Source organism: Phyllobates terribilis, unplaced genomic scaffold (assembly GCF_046119375.1).
Source record: "Phyllobates terribilis strain yellow unplaced genomic scaffold, ASM4611937v1 Scaffold_1__5_contigs__length_1240528914, whole genome shotgun sequence".
NCBI classification, from domain to species: domain Eukaryota; kingdom Metazoa; phylum Chordata; class Amphibia; order Anura; family Dendrobatidae; genus Phyllobates; species Phyllobates terribilis.
This window is the reverse complement of record NW_027362761.1, coordinates 795,900,822-795,919,415: the sequence shown is the minus strand read 5'-3', so window position 1 is coordinate 795,919,415 and position 18,594 is coordinate 795,900,822. Positions and strand designations below refer to the sequence as shown.

Below are 18,594 nucleotides of genomic sequence, written 5' to 3'. Positions count from 1 at the left end.
GACCCAGCTGTCGTCATGACGACATTGGGTCACCATGGCAACGATCAGGACCCTGCACACACACTCCGATCCAAGGTAAGAGGGGCGCTCTTACCTCTGCTTGCCCGGAAATGCTACAATCGACTTCGATCGCATTTCGGGGGTTAATGTGCCAGGACCGCTCCTGGCACATTGTACCGGGTGTCAGCTGTTAGAATCAGCTGACACCCGGTGGCCTCTGTGCGAGCGCGATCGCCGGGGCATAATAATACGTACTTGGTCAATAAGGCCCAGATACCCATTATGCCCCATGTCAGAATGGGGTTAAAGGGTATCTGTCACCAATTTTTTTCATGTATGAACCAATACCACCACCTTCCTCAGCACCTGTGCTGCATTCCAGAAAATTGTATATTATATCGCAGAAGAGGAGTTTAATTCCGGCGGCAGGGAGCAAAGCAATATGGACGAAATGGTTCCGGTAAGGAGGAGCCGGAATAATGTTTGCCGGTGCATGCTCAGTTAGGTTTTAGGCTCTGCCCACAGTAGGGAGGATCAAAGTGCACCTTGTAGGACTGAACTACTACCTATCTAGCACACAGTTACATTGGCTAATCACTATGAAGACTGGACTACTGCCTGTCATCAACACACATTGGTAAGTAAAATCCCTAAAATGTGCGTTTTATACATGGCATGTCTGCTATGTACCATTTATTATTCTGCGGTGAAGAATGCACTCATCACTTCCTTACATAATTATTCACACAATAGTTTGGTTTTAACAAGTAGTTTATTTTACAATATTTTAAAAAATTAACACATGAACGTACAAAACATGAAACGATTCATCTTCCATATGCGAAAATGTGATTTGTAAACAGTATTAAAGCACGCAAAAATAAACCATAGCATGTGAAGCTAATAAACCATTGCACTGCAACGTGATTAGGCTTCCACAAAAATGCTTTAAATGATAATTTTATAGAACAAATGTACATCTATAGTACAGAAATACTGGATCACAACCGAGTGTCTTCTACTACTATCTCTTGTTATCCAAATAGAAGCTATATGCAGAAATCCAGGCTACGTTAGCCTGTTATATACATATTTACCAAGGTCCGTGTGGCACTCTTGACATTCAGCAGCCTTTTTAGTTTATGTAGGGGGAAGTGTACAGTCAGTAAAAAAAAAAAAAACTTAGTCAAGTATTTAAACGTAGTGGTGAGAATATACAGCAACTCAAGTCTAAAACCACCAAAATGTGCATCAATCCCTTAAAAAAATGTTTAGCATTATTTGAACAGAAAAAGAATTCGAATTGCCCTACAGTTAGATGATAAATGTTTGATCGCTTGGGATTTGACTGCTGAAAACCCCACCAATCATGAGAACAGGGTCCAAGAGTTCTTTGTGTGAATGGAGCAGTAGTGAGCATGTGCAACCACTGCTGCTATAGATAGTTTATGGAGCAGCGCTCGCACATGCTCACTTCACACAATCTATAGTAGCAGCGCTCACTACTGCTCCATTCACACAATCTATAGTAGCAGCGCTCACTACTGCTCCATTCACACAATCTATAGTAGCAGCGCTCACTACTGCTCCATTCACACAATCTATAGTAGCAGCGCTCACTACTGCTCCATTCACACAATCTATAGTAGCAGCGCTCACTACTGCTCCATTCACACAATCTATAGTAGCAGCGCTCACTACTGCTCCATTCACACAATCTATAGTAGCAGCGCTCACTACTGCTCCATCCACACAATCTATAGTAGCAGCGCTCACTACTGCTCCATCCACACAATCTATAGTAGCAGCGCTCACTACTGCTCCATCCACACAATCTATAGTAGCAGCGCTCACTACTGCTCCATCCACACAATCTATAGTAGCAGCGCTCACTACTGCTCCATCCACACAATCTATAGTAGCAGCGCTCACTACTGCTCCATCCACACAATCTATAGTAGCAGCGCTCACTACTGCTCCATTCACACAATCTATAGTAGCAGCGCTCACTACTGCTCCATTCACACAATCTATAGTAGCAATGGTCGCACATGCTCACTACTGCACCATTCACACAAAGGACTTTAGGTCCTTGTTCCCAGGATTAGTGGGAGTCGTATTTATTATCCATACTGTACATAAGTGTGGTTTATGGTATAACACCTTTAAGCCAGCCATATACGCAAGATTAGTGTTCGATCAATAGATATTTCTCAAAATTATACAAATTTGTTCATTTTAATGGAGAGAGGAGTCTAGTAGTTCGGTCATGTAACAACAATGATTAAAGGCGTGTTAAAACTCAGCATTACATAGCCCCTTTTTCCTCCTTAAAGTCACCAGATCTCTAACACACAACAGTGTATGCTTCTCCTGATGAAATCATCAGATTTGTCCATCTTTTACTGCAAGTGATGGCTCACTTTCAATGGGTTTTTAACATAGAAGAAATAATTTGCACATAAAATGTGGGAAATTTATTGAAATTTTTCTTTCATTCAGCAACCTGTGCTATAAAATGAACATTACTATTCCGATCAGGACAACAGCACCCTTCTGTGCTGGTCTTAGAAATGACAGATTGTCACAGTGGTCTGTGGTGCCAAGCTAAGCAGTGTATACTGGGCAGGTACAGAGACCACAGCCTTGTTTTAGTGCTCAATTTATACAGTACAAATGCAATATTCAAGTACGGGGCAGAGTGCTCTGGGAGTGGTTTCCTTTGTAATGCGCAGGACAATAGTTAATGTATATATCGGGAACTACATAATGGATAAGTTACAAAAAGAAAATGTATTTGTGCTAAAGATAAGACAATTGCCAAGTAAGGACATCATTAACTAAATAAGGCACATTTGGGATTAAAGGGGTATTCCCATCTCCAAGATCCTATCCCAATATGTAGTAGGTGTAATAATAATAGTAATATTAGCAAATACCTCCAATTAGAAATGTAGTATAGTATTTTTGATTCACTCTCTTTCCTCATGTGCAGGCATTGCAGGACCTTAGGTATCCATGGTTACGACCACTGGCAACTAGCTAATTAACTGACTATCAGTGGACGCAACCATGGATACCTAAGGTCCTGTGATGCCTGCACACGAGGAAAGAGATAGTGAATCAAAAATACTATACTACATTTCTAATTTGAGGTATTTGCCAATATTACTATTATTACACCTACTACATATTGGGATAGGATCTTGGAGATGGGAATACCCCTTTAAATATGCCAAGTCCTATTGAAAAGGGGTAGGAAAAAAATTATATCTAGCTTGTTTAATGAGGACATGTCACCAGGTCAAAAGTGGCCAGTTTTTGGCCTTAAATAGGAACCTGTCACCTGAAAAAACGCTATTAACTTGCAGATATGGGGTCAATCAGCAGGTTAATAGCATTGTGAACATGTCAGGCGCCGGCACTTCAATCCCTGCTGCCAGGAGGAAATTAACTTTATTCACCCAGAACAGTGTTATGGTTTCAGTCACCGCTCTGTGTATAGACTGACAGCTGACTGTAATGCTGATCCGGCTGTCAGTCAGTGCCAGGAGCGCAGTTACAGACACCACTCTTTATACATGGAGCGGTGACTGAACCAGCGCCGGCGCCGCCCCGGTGACAAACCGGAACACTGCCGAGGGGTATAAAGTTAATTTCCTCCCGGCAGCAGGGGTCCAAGTGCCAGCACCAGGCAGGTTCACAAGGCTTTTTGAAGTGACAGGTTCCCTTTAATTTATCCCTAAGTATTCAGTTTTGTTTTTTCTTTAATTCCGCCATATGGTTTCAGAGTTATGGGATTTTTTGCTTAGTGCAAAGTTTTCTGGGTTTTACTTGGACAAAGCTCACAGGATTCCCTGGGCGCAGGTCTTTAGGCTGATCTGCATAATTACTTTGTAAGAATTGCCTCCTTTGGACTATAAGAAACACTAAATAAAAAAGATATGTAACTAGATTTAAAAAAGGAATTCTGAGGGGAGCAGCAGGAACAACATTAGAGCATAAAATGGCCACTTTAGACCTGGTGACAGCTCCACCTTAAAGCCACCATCATTGAAAACTTAGGCAGTGGCTTGTTTCAAAGATTCATAAAATCATATTTGCTACAAAAACTATCCCACTACTATTTTTTATTATTCACAGCATTGGATTAAAGATATATTCAATGTTCCCAGAAGGAAATAAGTAATGAGATAGATCGTTGCAGTTTAATGTCACCAATGAAATGTCTATGCTGAAACAGGGGAAACACAGGCTCATTAAGTGTTTCAGGCCAGCTAAAAAATGCAACATAATTGTACTAAACTGCTCTACTAGGATTTCAGCAGTTAGAATAATATAGCACAGATCATGTAATAAGTTTGATAAGTTTCAGTGTTTTATAAAGGTAGCATGGATCTGCAGATGCCAAGTATTGGCAGCATAGCCAGTCCTCGAGAGAAATGTTATGTTCAGGCTCTAAAGCGCGCTCTGCAAACTTCATCATGAGAAGGGCTCGCTTCATGTCAATCCAGTTCTGAAGGGCACAGTGTAACGCCTCTTCATGGCTGAATGGTTGATCTGTTAAATCTTTCCTCGGGCCCCACAAAAGACACTGAAGTATACGCTTTGCCTCAGAAATGCGAATGCGTTTAATTGGATCAGCCTCCAAGAGTAAGTGGGCAAGATGTTGAAGGCCACGAGAATAAACCGATAAGTTACGGAGTGGGGGCAAGTCTTTCTGACTGTACTCATGCTCATGAAGACTTGAACGGACCTCAAATGGGTTTGGCTGGTGGAGTAATTCATAAATAAGGATCCCTGTCTGAAACTCATCAAACTTTTTGTACTGTGAAGCAGCCATGATTTCCGGAGCCAGTCTGGTCTTATCTCTCTTGAGTTTAGAGTCCTCAGAACCAGGTCTCTGTTTGGCTTTGGAAAAGTTGCTCACTATAAGTCTTGGGACATACTTTCCATCTTTAAGTTTATCAGGTGTGGTATGGCAGTGAACAAGAAGCAGATTTTCCAAGCAAAGGTCTCGGTGAATGATGGCATGTTCCTTTAAGTGCTCTAAGCCATTACAGAGTTGGAGCAGAAGGAGGCAAACTTGACGCTCATAGATCTCTGGCTGTGTTTTATGAGTGGATGTGGACTCTTTGACAAAGTCTGCAGTTGTACGGTAGGGCACCTCTCGAGTGATCACCACCACGCAATCTTCCTCAGAGGATAGGCCAACAGCCTGTGACGTCTCATTTGTTGAACCGCCTTTTGATGTATCAGAGGGATGCAACAAGCTTGAAGGGACAGTGGCCAAGAAGTGCCCACAATCTTGCTGTATGTTGAAATGGACAGGTAAAGAGAGGTTGGAATAAAATGGAGTTTTTAGGTCTTCTGTTCTACATAGCTGTAAATAAAAGAGAAAGAAGAAGATTTACAGTTATGGTATAAATACAGCGGTTAATAATATTTCTCGCTAGGATTATATTTTTTCTGCCAGGTCCACATGAGCATATGCCCGGGCTGACCGCAGGTCTCCCGACCTGAACTTGCAGCCTCAGACACATACGAGGCTTTAAGTTCGGTTCGGGAGACCCAATGCCAGATCGGAGAATTGCTGCCGGTGTACGGACCGTGAAATATGCCAGGGCTGTGGAGTCGGTAAGCCAAACCTCCAACTCAGACTCCTCAATTTCCAAGACTCCGACTCCCTCATACATGGCTCATGTTTAAGTGATAAATTTACTGTATCACAGATTCATCTCAGCTAAAAGTCTAGACCCTTAGATCAGGAATAGCACAGACATTTATAGGACATTTCATAACTTTCCCAAATTCTTATGAAAAAAATATTATCCACAAACGGCATTGAACTACTGTACCCAATTTATTATATATTTTAGGAGCTGGAGTCGGTCCATTTTATACCGACTCTGATTCAGACTCCACCAAAATGGGCTCCAACTCCACAGCCCTGAAATACGCTTGTGTGAACTTGGCTTTTGGCTGAGTTACACCAGTAATCCACATCTGAGTTAAAGGGGTTGTTCCTTTTCAGAAACCTTTTGCCTGCCGAAAAAACAAATAACTTCACTTTACTCACCCTCCCCAGGTCCAGCTCTGGAGAAAGTGTATAGGTTACAGCGATGTAAACGGCACAAGCAGAGCAGCTGAGCTCAGTGATTGGCTGCAGAACTGTCAATGTGATGTTACAACTGCAGCCAAATAATAGAGACTAGGGCATTGCCAGAAGCACAGCACTGGACCCGGAGAGGATAACAAGCTGAACCAGCAGGCAAATGTTTTCTGAAAGGGGACAACCCATTTAAAGCTTAAAATATGGGAATTTTTAGCTGCTGCTTATTTCATATTACAAAACTGTGCAGACCGCATGGGCGACATCAGACAACCAAGTTCACCTGATCATAGGGTTAATGAGTTGAACATTTTCTCCAGGTGCCATGGGAAGATTTATTGCTCACATTGGACATTTTCAAGAAAATGTCAGTGAAAATCTGACTAACCCAAATTACTTTTAATGGGATCTGTCAGGGTTTCAGTGTGTTCGATGGCAAACTATTGTTTTCTTAATATAAACTGTGCTACAACCTTGGCTCTAATCATCTGTTGTTAGTAATTGCACAAGTCGTTGCACGTTCACCTAAGTAATCAAATTAAGAGGCCAATGTATTAAATGAGGGTGACGAAAGGTAACTAAAGTTTACTTTCCATGCAAGTTTAATGAATGCTGACCTTCAAACCAGCCATTGTTTCAGAGGCTTAAAAGGGTGCCCCTCTTTTACGTTTCGTATGGCGCCACTATAGGCCTGGAATTTCAGTTTGATGCATAGATTTTTTTTCCTTCTATCTGATTCTGTAGAAATCCTTAAAAACACAGTGACATTCTATATGACACCTGAAGAATCATACAACAGCACATGTCGTCCCTATGACGCAGAGGATTATGTGCTGTTGCTCAGCCCCCTGCACACACCTTTGCCAGGTGCATGAAGCCTAAAAAAATAAGTTTTCCTTTCTGTCAAAGCTATATTTTCTACTACCGCTCTCAAACATAACCATTTACATAGAAAGACTCAGAAGGGGCTAAATACCTAGAAGAGTTCAGCTAGATGCCACAAGTACTGTGTACACTCTGGTGAAGCTTGCACATAGCATGTACTTGCACAGGGCATAAGTGCCATGCGGACATTGAAACCAAACAGTTTCAATGTCAGATGCCTACTATATGTAGTAAAGTAAAACCAGACATTAAATAGCTAATGCCCAAACAGTTGTCAGTGGAAGCACCTTCTTAAAGAGGACCTATCACCAGGTCAAAAGTGGACAGTTTTTGCACTTATTTTATTCCCACTGATCCCCTGATTATTGCGTTTTTTGTTTTATTAAAATCCGCCATTTGGTCCTTTTTATTGGAGGCAAATTTTTATGGTCTTTTTAAAAGAAGGTGGGGCTCATAGGGTAATTAATTATGTAGAGGACATGCCCCCAGAAAATCCTGTGAGCCACGCCTCCTTAGTAATGAAAATTATCATTAAATATAAAGGCCCATATCCTTGGAATCGTCTGGCAGGTTTGAAAAAGGTCATACTTGGGAGCAGCGGGGAAAAAAAAAATGTGCAAAAACTGTCCACTTTTGATCTCGTGACAGGTCCCCTTTAAAAAGGACCTTTCACTAGTTTGAGCAGCTACTACTCTATGATGTGGCCAGTTAAACATGCTGAAACTGGTGAAAGGTCCTCTTTAAATTCAGACTGTCAAGCATCCCTCATAACCGTTAGAATTTTGTTGCTGATCCAATCAAAATTGTTGGGTTTGGCCAAAATGTCATGAGAGCTGATCTTATTTACTTTATTACAACTGACCCAATATCACATCTGGTCTGAATCGTAAGCATACCTAAGGTCCATTCAAAGCAAGAGACATGTAGAGGAATATATCATATAATGGACAGTACAAGTATTGCTCAGTTAGCAGGAAAACAAAACATTCTTCCTAAATAATATATATAATAGATACAATGTTTACTATTTCAAATTCCATAAAAGAAATCAAATTTACCTTCACAGCATAATTATTTAGAGGGTCCTTGGCACAAGTGGCACAGTAATAGATTGCATCCCCAGCGTTGCAGCATGGCTTGTTGCTCGTCAGCTTGAAGAGTGACCAGTTATTTTCATTGAAATGAAGTTCCTTCTTTTGGTCCCGCATGAAGTAATCTTCACATTTGTTCATTAAACGTCTTGTTGACTGTGCATAGAGCCCACTGAGCTTGGCATACATGCCCTCTTTGCTGTCTATGTTGCTAAGAAGGTGGTGCAACTGAAGACTTGATGCTGACGAAGTTTGACTGGAAACACTTAGCTGGGACATTGACAGGGCTGGTGTTCCTCGGCTTTGAAGACAATTTCTGCTCCTCACTTCATTTCTGTGGCCAGGGCCTCTACAGCAAGTCTCCAAGGACTCAGAGGAAGAAAACATGGCATGTCTGTCGACTGGACTTAAAGGATGGCTGTGCAGTGTGGACTCCTCTCCACAAACATTGTTTTCGGACTGACTAAGATTAGACCTTGGACTATTTGGATTAACTCCAGTTCTTGATGGGAAAGCTCGACCCCATGCTGAGTTATCTGGTGCTGATACAGCCCTATTCATAGACTTCTTTACAGGCAATGGAGGTGGCTGTCCAAGACCATTCTGAGCCTCCATTCCAGAGTCCACGGAGAATGAAACTTGGGCAAAATGCTTCTTCTCAGTAGCAGATAAAAGACTTGGAGAAATGACAGCTTCACATGACTGACCTACAAAAACAAGAGCTAATTAAACTGGCGCTTGAGACCTTCATAAAAAAATAAAAATAAAAGTATATGATTTTAATAACGTCCATTTATACAAAACTATGAAACCAATCATTTTATATATACGGAACACAAACATTTTTGTTCTAGACTGAGCATGGTGGCTCAGTGGTTAGCACTGGGTTGAAATCCCATCAAGGACAATATCTGCAAGGAGTTTGTGTATGTTCTCCCTGTGTTTGTGTAGGTTTCCCCTCCAAATTGTATGTGCACATGTCGTCTTTTTCAGGCAAAATCCACCTGAAAAAGCGCTTACAAAATAAATGTTGAAAGTGTTGTCCACTACATGGACAACCCCCTTCTGAATCCCTATGTTTCCCCCAAGTGAAATAATAACACTTATTCTCACCTCCGGTGCCGGAGCTGTTCTAGCGGTGTCAGCACTGGTTCTCCTGGGGCTCGCTTGAAATTATGTCATGCAATCCCTGCATGGCATAATGGCACGCGAGCCCTGGGAGACCCAGTGTCGACACCACCGGAATGGTGCCAGCATCTGATGTGAATATGGGTGTTATAATTTTACTGGTGGGGGAGGGGGGGGGACATAAGGATTCAGAAGGGTTTTTTTTTTTTTGGATAGTGGACAACCTCTTTAAAAGTAATTAATATATGCAGTGTACATACAGCTCATAATAAAAAACAAACAAAAAAAACCCAAAAACGATGACGATGATGTGGGCAGCAAAAACAACATGGACACCAAGAAACCTGCTTCAGGAAAAATATTGCTGGCGTTTTCCTAAAGCGTCTTCAGCTTCAAAAACTCATCGGGTAAACTGGCATCTAAAAAGACATTGTGTGGATATTTCTGTACTCTAAAAGGCATACTGAATTAGACTGTGGGGTCAGTGATAATAATGTCTGTAAAACGCTGTGGAATATGTTGGTCCTATATAAGCGAGCATAAAGAAATAATGGATTTTTGGTCCCTGTCGCCACAGTGTGCTAACTTGTATTTGACCACAACAGCACAGGTTCGGTATGCCCTATGTGTAATAGCTGGTAAACCTGCTGCAAACAGATTTTTGTGCCAACAGAGCATATAACGTTTGTTTGCGTTGCTCAGGTAGAAAGAATAAATCACATTCCATGGCTGCTCTGTGACAAGAGGCTCATTGCAATCGGATTAGAAATAGAGACAGGGAGTGGCACCTTACCGAACACTGATCTGGCAGCTTATTTTATTTTAAGTACATATTCTGAGTAGAGGGCAGATGTTGCAATAGCCTTAAAGGAGGCTTAGGGGGATCTTAAAAAGCAATGATAACTCCTTGCATAACCTTAACCATGTCAGCTTTCCAACGAGCCCTTCTTTATCCAAGCTTCTAAAAACAACCTAAGGCGTCATTCACACACCAGTATATGTATGACAAAACCAGGAGTGTCTCCAAAACACAGAACAGTCAGTCTTGCAATTATAGTTTTTCTCTAAGTTCCTCTCCTGACTTTGGCACACAAACGCTAATGACAAAATACTGACATGTGAATGAGGCCTTAATAGGACGTTGGCATATCTGAACAAACGAGCAGTAGAAGAGCGTGCGAGAAGTCTGCGTTCAATACTCACATGGCAAAGAGCTGAACCAGCTACATGCAAAAACCAACAAGTCCGTGAAGCAAAAATCCCTAGAACTAAACTGGATCCAAGATCATTTTTCTTAAACGAACCGCCGCAACTGTTGATGATCCCGTTTCTATTACATGGTATCATTATTGCTTTTTGACCACCAAGTCCATATTGTAATTCTCACTCCAAAGCAAGCGAAAAATATCCCGGCATATTTTCATACACAAGTCCACCAGACATTTGCACAGACTGTAGAAACAGGAGATCTGGTGGACTTTGCTCCTTCCACAAGAGTTTTGCAGATATCTTAGAAGAGAGAATGTTTATAGACGCCCTTACTCTTGTAGAAACATTTCACGGGAAGAAAATGACTGCGAGTAGAAAGGTCATTAAATAGGACTAACGTTTAGGTCACGGTGACCAGCTACTTTGAGCTTCACTATCCAATGAAATAATTTGACTTCATGATGATATTATTAAATCTAAATATAGTAGATTAGATAAGTAAATTTTACCATTTCTCGGAAATAATTTTAGAACAATTTTGATTGGCATTTGCTCTCCTGGAAAAGGCTCAAAGCAAATAGTCTTTACAATGAAAATAATCGTCGATCAAGATCAGTTGAAGAAAACTGATCAATGACCGTCAGTATAAGAACCCCCTCCTATCAAAATTTCTGATATGACTGTAACCCCTCTGATGGGCCGCAGCACTAGTCAGAACACTGGGCCTCTTCAGCACTTGCCAATGAGCTATCAACCTTGATAGTTCTGTGGACTTCAAAAGGCTCCCTCACTTACTCCGGATGTGTGTGATACGTCCAACAGGGGGAATAGCGAAGCAGCCGCTGATTGACAGCAGGGATCGCGTGACGTAACAATGTCATGCTATCCCCGGGAAAGTCAGTGCAAACATCGCTGGAATGGCGACAGCACCAGAGTTCGATATAAGTGTTACTATTTTACTGGGGGAAACATACGGATTTAGAAGAGGTTGTCTGGGTAGTGAACAACCCCTTTAATGGCAGAACCACAAACATTAAAAGGGAACCTAACAGGTCCCCCATGCATCCCAAACCACCAGCATTTATATCTTCCTGTATAAACACCCTGCCTAAACAGATGTTTAGAAAAAGTATTTCTAAACCCTGTTTATCATATGCAAATTAATATTTTAACTAGTCCATGTTGTTCTGCTTATCAAGTTACAACGCTCCTGCGCGAACTCCCTGCAAATCTCACACATGGGCGCAACTTTCTTTCATAGGAGTCAATTTGTCTCTGAAGCTGGGTGTATGCTTCCCTGCTCCAGAGGCGCACTGCACATGTCCGGAAGAGGAGAAGAAGCCTGAAGTCAACGGAGGAGCTGGAGAAGAAGCCTATTTGCTTCCGGACATGTGCGGAAAGCATACACCCGGCTTCAGAGACGCCATGACTTCTATGAAAGAAAATTGCGCGCATTAGCGAGATTTGCAGGGAGCTGGCAATGTGGCTGACTCTTACAAATCAGGTTATCATGCACCTGTGGGGGTGATAACATGCTGAGTGGGACGACTAATCTGAGAAAAAACGAACGCCCCATCGACTAGTTAAAAGATTAATTTGCATATGATAAATGGACTTTAGAAATACTTTTTCCAAAGATCTGTTTGTGTGTTAACTGTAATAAAAGGGATTGTTAGGCAGGTTTTTTATAAAGGAAGATACAAATCCTGGTGATTTGGTGGGTACGGGGGACCGGTCAGGTTCCTTTTAATTTGCATTTCCTCAAAGCAAACAGTACACATACAATGTATGTACAAAATATCATGTAAATGAAAAGCTGTTTGAGTATCACTTTTTCCACAACAGATAATTGTCGCACAAAGCAAAGTATTAATCGTTAAAACGACTGTTAAAAACAGGTGAGTTACAAGATTTCACTGTAAAAATTGCATACGTTATGAAATTCATCTATTAGACCTGATGAGGTTGGTGAAGTTACTTTGAAAATCCATATCAGAATGGCTGTATGATTCCAACCCAATATTAAAATGATAATTTTATGAGACAGAGGTGGACTCATAAAATGATCAATCAGCAATTACATCAACCTCATCAAGTATGAGTTATCTATTTAATAATGTATACAGTTTGCATGTGAAATCTGGTGTTCGATCAAATTTAAGCTTCTCAGATATTAATTATTGAGCTAAATATCTGGCAAAGGTTAATTACAATTGACCTTATAGGATATGAAAAGAACTTAATTACTAAATTATGTTTACAGATTGATCCTTTATATTGTGATAGGCCTTTTCATAGTAAAAGGTGAGTCCTTTAAGTGACAGCTATCAAAAGGATTAAATGAAGTAGATAAACAAAAAGCACTTCAAAGAGATTTCTAGGAATTTCCCAGCAGGGGTCTCTTTTCTGTAACCTGACTTGTGCTTCTGCCAACAAGATTGCTTAGAATTTGTAGGCTTCATTAAATACTGGTATTTGCTATTTAGGCCACTAACCCAGCGTGCCGTGCCGACTAGTTTTCATAAAATAAATAAATAAATATAAATATAAATATATATATATATATATATATATATATATATATATATATATATATATATATATATATATATATATATATATATATATATATATATATATATATATACACAGTACAGACCAAAAGTTTGGACACACCTTCTCATTTATAGATTTTTCTGTATTTTCATGACTATGAAAATTGTATATTCACACTGAAGGCATCAAAACTATGAATTAACACATGTGGAGTTATATACTTAACAAAAAAGTGTGAAACAACTGAAAATATGTCTTACATTCTAGGTTCTTCAAAGTAGCCACCTTTTGCTTTGATGACTGCTTTGCACACTCTGGGCATTCTCTTGATGAGCTTCAAGAGGTAGTCACCAGAAATGGTCTTCCAACAATCTTGAAGGAGTTCCCAGAGATGCTTAGCACTTGTTGGCCCTTTTGCCTTCACTCTGCGGTCCAGCTCACCCCAAACCATCTCGATTGGGTTCAGGTCTGGTGACTTTGGAGGCCAGGTCATCTGACGTAGTACCCCATCACTCTCCTCCTTGGTCAAATAGCCCTTACACAGCCTGGAGGTGTGTTTGGGGTCATTGTCCTGTTGAAAAATAGATGATGGTCCAACTAAACGCAAACCGGATGGAATAGCATGCCGCTGCAAGATGCTGTGGTAGCCATGCTGGTTCAGTATGCCTTCAATTTTGAATAAATCCCCAACAGTATCACCAGCAAAGCACCCCCACACCATCACACCTCGTCCTCCATGCTTCAGGATGGGAACCAGGTATGTAGAGTCCATCCGTTCACCTTTTCTGCGTCACACAAAGACACGGTGGTTGGAACCAAAGATCTCAAATTTGGACTCCTCAGACCAAAGCACAGATTTCCACTGGTCTAATGTCCATTCCTTGTGTTCTTTAGCCCAAACAAGTCTCTTCTGCTTGTTGCCTGTCCTTAGCAGTGCTGCACAAAGTCTCCTTAACAGTTGTTGTAGAGATGTGTCTGCTGCTAGAACTCTGTGTGGCATTGACCTGGTCTCTAATCTGAGCTGCTGTTAACCTGCGATTTCTGAGGCTGGTGACTCGGATAAACTTATCCTCAGAAGCAGAAGTGACTCTTGGTCTTCCTTTCCTGGGGCGGTCCTCATGTGAGCCAGTTTCTTTGTAGCTCTTGATGGTTTTTGCAACTACACTTGGGGACACTTTCAAAGTTTTCCCAATTTTTCGGACTGACTGACTTTCATTTTTTAAAGTAATGATGGCCACTCGTTTTTCTTTACTTAGCTGCTTTTTTCTTGCATAATACAAATTCTAACAGTCTATTCCGTAGGACTATCAGCTGTGTATCCACCAGACTTCTGCACAACACAACTGATGGTCCCAACCCCATGTATAAGGCAAGAAATCCCACTTATTAAACCTGACCGGGCACACCTGTGAAGTGAAAACCATTTCCAGTGACTACCTCTTGAAGCTCATCAAGAGAATGCCAAGAGTGTGCAAAGCAGTCATCAAAGCAAAAGGTGGCTACTGTGAAGAACCTAGAATATAAGACATATTTTCAGTTGTTTCACACTTTTTTGTTAAGTATATAATTCCACATGTGTTAATTCATAGTTTTGATGCCTTCAGTGTGAATGTACAATTTTCATAGTCATGAAAATACAGAAAAATCTTTAAATGAGAAGGTGTGTCCAAACTTTTGGTCTGTACTGTATATATATATATATTACACACACATATACAAACATGCACACACTGCTCAAAAAAATAAAGGGAACACTTAAACAACAGAATATAACGCCAAGTAAATCAAACTTCTGTGAAATCAAACTGTCCACTTAGGAAGCAACACTGATTGACAATCAATTTCACATGCTGTTGTGCAAATGGAATAGACAATAAATGGAAATTGGCAATTATCAAGACACCCTCAATAAAGGAGTGGTTCTGCAGGTGGGGACCACAGACCACATCTCAGTACCAATGCTTTCTGGCTGATGTTTTGGTCACTTTTGAATGTTGGTTGTGCTTTCACACTCATGGTAGCATGAGACGGACTCTACAACCCACAGAAGTTGCTCAGGTAGTGCAGCTCATCCAGGATGGCACATCAATGCGAGCTGTGGCAAGAAGGTTTGCTGTATCTGTCAGCGTAGTGTCCAGAGGCTGGAGGCGCTACCAGGAGACAGGCCTGTACACCAGGAGACGTGGAGGGGGCCGTAGGAGGGCAACAACCCAGCAGCAGGACAGCTACCTCAGCGTTTGTGCAAGGAGGAAGAGGAGGAGCAATGCCAGAGCCCTGCAAAATGACCTCCAGCAGGCCACAAATGTGCATGTGTCTGCACAAACTGTTAGAAACAGACTCCATGAGGGTGGTATGAGGGCCAGACGTCCACAGATGGGGGTTGTGCTCACAGCCCAACACCGTGCAGGACGCTTTGCATTTGCCACAGAACACCAGGATTGGCAAAGTCGCCACTGGCGCCCTGCGCTCTTCACAGATTAAAGAAGGGTCACACTGAGCACACGTGACAGAATGCCAAGAGTGTGCAAAGCAGTCATCAAAGCACAAGGTGGCTACTTTGAAGAGCCTAGAATATAAGACATATTTTCAGTTGTTTCACACTTTTTTGTTAAGTATATAATTCTGAGAAGGTGTGTCCAAACTTTTGGTCTGTACTATTACATACGCACACATATACAAAGGCAAAGCCCCTTTCCCTGCGCTCTATTATTCCAGTTCGCAGGGAATAAAACAGTCACGTTTATCGTCACATCACTAAAATTCCATACAGGTGTATATATAGCTTATTTTGAATGCAACTGGCCTTTTCAGCCGTGACATGATATGTTAAAATTATGAAATTTTAATGAAGTGACAGTAAAAAACTTGGATGTTTTTATTACCCAGTACAAGTTTTATTCATTTTTTTTAATTTAGTAAGGACGCCTGGTCATAGCAGGTTCCCTGCACCGTGGAACAAACACCATAGAAGAGGGGGTAAGCTGGCTTTATCGTCAAGAGAATTAGAGAGCATGGACTTGCGATATTCAGCTAATTGCAAGGCCCACTTCTGTTGAAACACAGGTGGTCTTCATGAGACAACCCCTTTAAATTGGCTATCTTCATCTTGAAATGTGATGGCACACACCCATTTACTAATAAAAAGCTAACATGGTTACCTATGCCATGACTTAATGAACACTGGGGGTCATCTTTGGGAATTCACTAATCCCGAGAATGAAGGAACTGCAAAACTATCGCCATGCTGTATCCTTAAAGATTTTCTCTGTGCAGCATCACTCCTGGACACCCGTCTGTGTAGGGCATTGCAGTTGGCCCATTCACTTGTATGGGTGAGTGCTGTCAAGGTTTAGGTTTTAGGCCACTTCTTTTTAAGGATCACGTTGGTCCCAGAGGTTGGATACAAAGTGATACAGAAATGTCATCACTTACTGAGATGTGAATACCCCTTTAAGATACTTTAACAGTTACTCCCATCAGTAAGCAAGGGATATAATCTGCTCATCAGTGGGAGTCCAATTGCTGGGATTCCCACTGATCCCGAGAACGCAGCTCAGCAGAGCTCGGTCTGAATGGAGGGATGGCTCATACCACTCCATTCATTCTCTATGGGACTGTCATAGATAGAGTACCATGCTCAGCTATTTCCAGTGGTCCCTTACAGCCCAGCTCTTGGACTTGGTGCGGATCCCAGCCGTTTGTCACCCACCGTCCTATCCTGGAGATAGTGGATAACTTCTAAACAAGGGTAAAACCCTTTAATATGATACAGAATATATAGATAAGCATAACATCAGACTGTCTATGCTCATAACAATAGAGGGAGACCGAATAGATGTCTACCTGCCATTAATGGCTACTTTAATTCCTAGTCTAATTTTTTCATGAAGCAACATGCACCAATATAAAAAGAGACCAATATACTGTATGTATAAATGAGGACAAATGAGCTACAGAAGCAGTTGTATCCTATATCGCACTACAGGCACATCCCATTACCTCCTTCACTACACGTCCTGGAGTCCAGGCTGTCCATGGAGTCGGTACTGAAGCTGACATTAATGTTCACATTTGAGCTGCTGATGTTCGTCGCCTTAAATGATTCTCCGAGACTCTCCACTGAGCCAAGACTCATTTTCTCCAGTTCGCCGCTACTTTTGTTCATTTTCAGATGCCTTGGGACAGCAATAAAAACACAAAAAGAGAGTCATGAGTAACAATTTTATTATTTTTTTCCTACTATTTTACTTTGGAAAACAAGCGACTTTAAAGCTTTAGAAATGAGCAACGTTAGATTCACGTAAAACATTCCTATGTAAAGTTTTCACGTCATTACTATGGGAACAAAATTTTTGCCATTTTAAATATAGCAAAACACAAATTAGCACTGGCAGACCAGGATGCACAAATTGACTCTTCCTGTTCTCTGTCCCTAACAGATGAATTAGAGAGCAGTAAAACAGGTTTCTCTTTCCACAAAAATGTGCTTTTGAAATGGAGCAGAACGATCAGTATTGTGCCTCCCTAACACGGCAAACATTGGCACTACTGTAGTCACACAGGAGTGTATACCGCACTTACACGACAAGAACCTACAGGGAGACTGACGGCTGGTCGGCAGAAAAGACCCTTCCTGGTTCACTTGTACCAGTTCTAGCTGACCAGAAGTGTGGAGTCATTTACAATGGTTGTCCAGAATTACATCCCATGAACGCCAAGTGTGGTGCTGTTCCCTAGGCAAAGAAAAAAAAAAGTTCTACTCCTGGATAACCCTTATAAATTCTTGGGTAAAAGTGCAAAATCACAGTAACTATTAACGGTGTGATTTGAAAAGTGTTGCCTTGAAGAAGAAAAATATGTATCCAAAAAAAAAAAAAAAAACACCCCTACGATATGAAAGGACTCACATAGCTTTAGAATATGACATCACATTATGATTGCTCCATGACTCGGAGAATCAAAGGATTTCAGTACCGCTCCGTTTTTCCCTGAAGAGCAGCACTACCGGCCAGCAGGCAGTGCGGAGAACTTGAATGGAGCGGTGTTGGAGTAGTGCTGCTGTTCAGAAAAAGACTGAAAGCCTCCATATACACATCAGGTGGCTGTCGCCCGAACGATGCTTCGGCTGATCATTGGGTCAACAGCTATCTCAACCTTCTCTTCAATGTACAGGAGTGCTCGTTTGGTCAAGTGACCCTGTGCTCTCTATGAGAGAGCTGATACAAATCATCTCTGCTGGCGGCTTATCTCTGGGAGAACAAAGAGAAGAGCAGTCTGAATTCGGACATGCCTGATCCACATCTTCACCTACAATCAGTTGGATGGCCCATCAATATCGGCAAATGTGTCTGACATTAATCTAATGTGTATGGGGGGGCTGAAGGACTCAGACGTCTATGTACAGACTGTAGTGTACAGACTGGCCACAGGTCTCCTGAGCCATACTTTACAGCCTCATAGGCATATATGAGGCTGTCAAGTTCGGGTTGGGAGACCCACGGGCAGTCCATGCATCCTGGTCTAAATTTGAACAGTGTTTCACAGACGTCTTAAATTAGGCTTTATAGGGCCACAGTGCAAGGCTCCAACCCCATCATTGCCAAGATTTATGGT

General features: G+C 41.5%; 1 protein-coding gene across 2 annotated transcripts in view; it reads right to left on the bottom strand.

Annotated features, from left to right (window-relative positions):
* Nucleotides 1–3,169: 3,169 nt before the first annotated feature.
* Nucleotides 3,170–18,594, bottom strand: part of PRAG1 (PEAK1 related, kinase-activating pseudokinase 1) — a 36,438-nt gene continuing 21,013 nt past the window's right edge. For both annotated transcript variants that reach the window (XM_073637054.1, XM_073637055.1), the window contains exons 4-6: nt 16,981–17,156; nt 8,056–8,795; nt 3,170–5,383 (exon numbers count right to left, since the gene is read on the bottom strand). In XM_073637054.1, the coding sequence (XP_073493155.1) occupies nt 4,349–5,383; nt 8,056–8,795; nt 16,981–17,156 (1,951 nt within the window). In that variant the 3' untranslated portion in view covers nt 3,170–4,348. The remainder of the gene's footprint in view (nt 5,384–8,055; nt 8,796–16,980; nt 17,157–18,594) is intronic.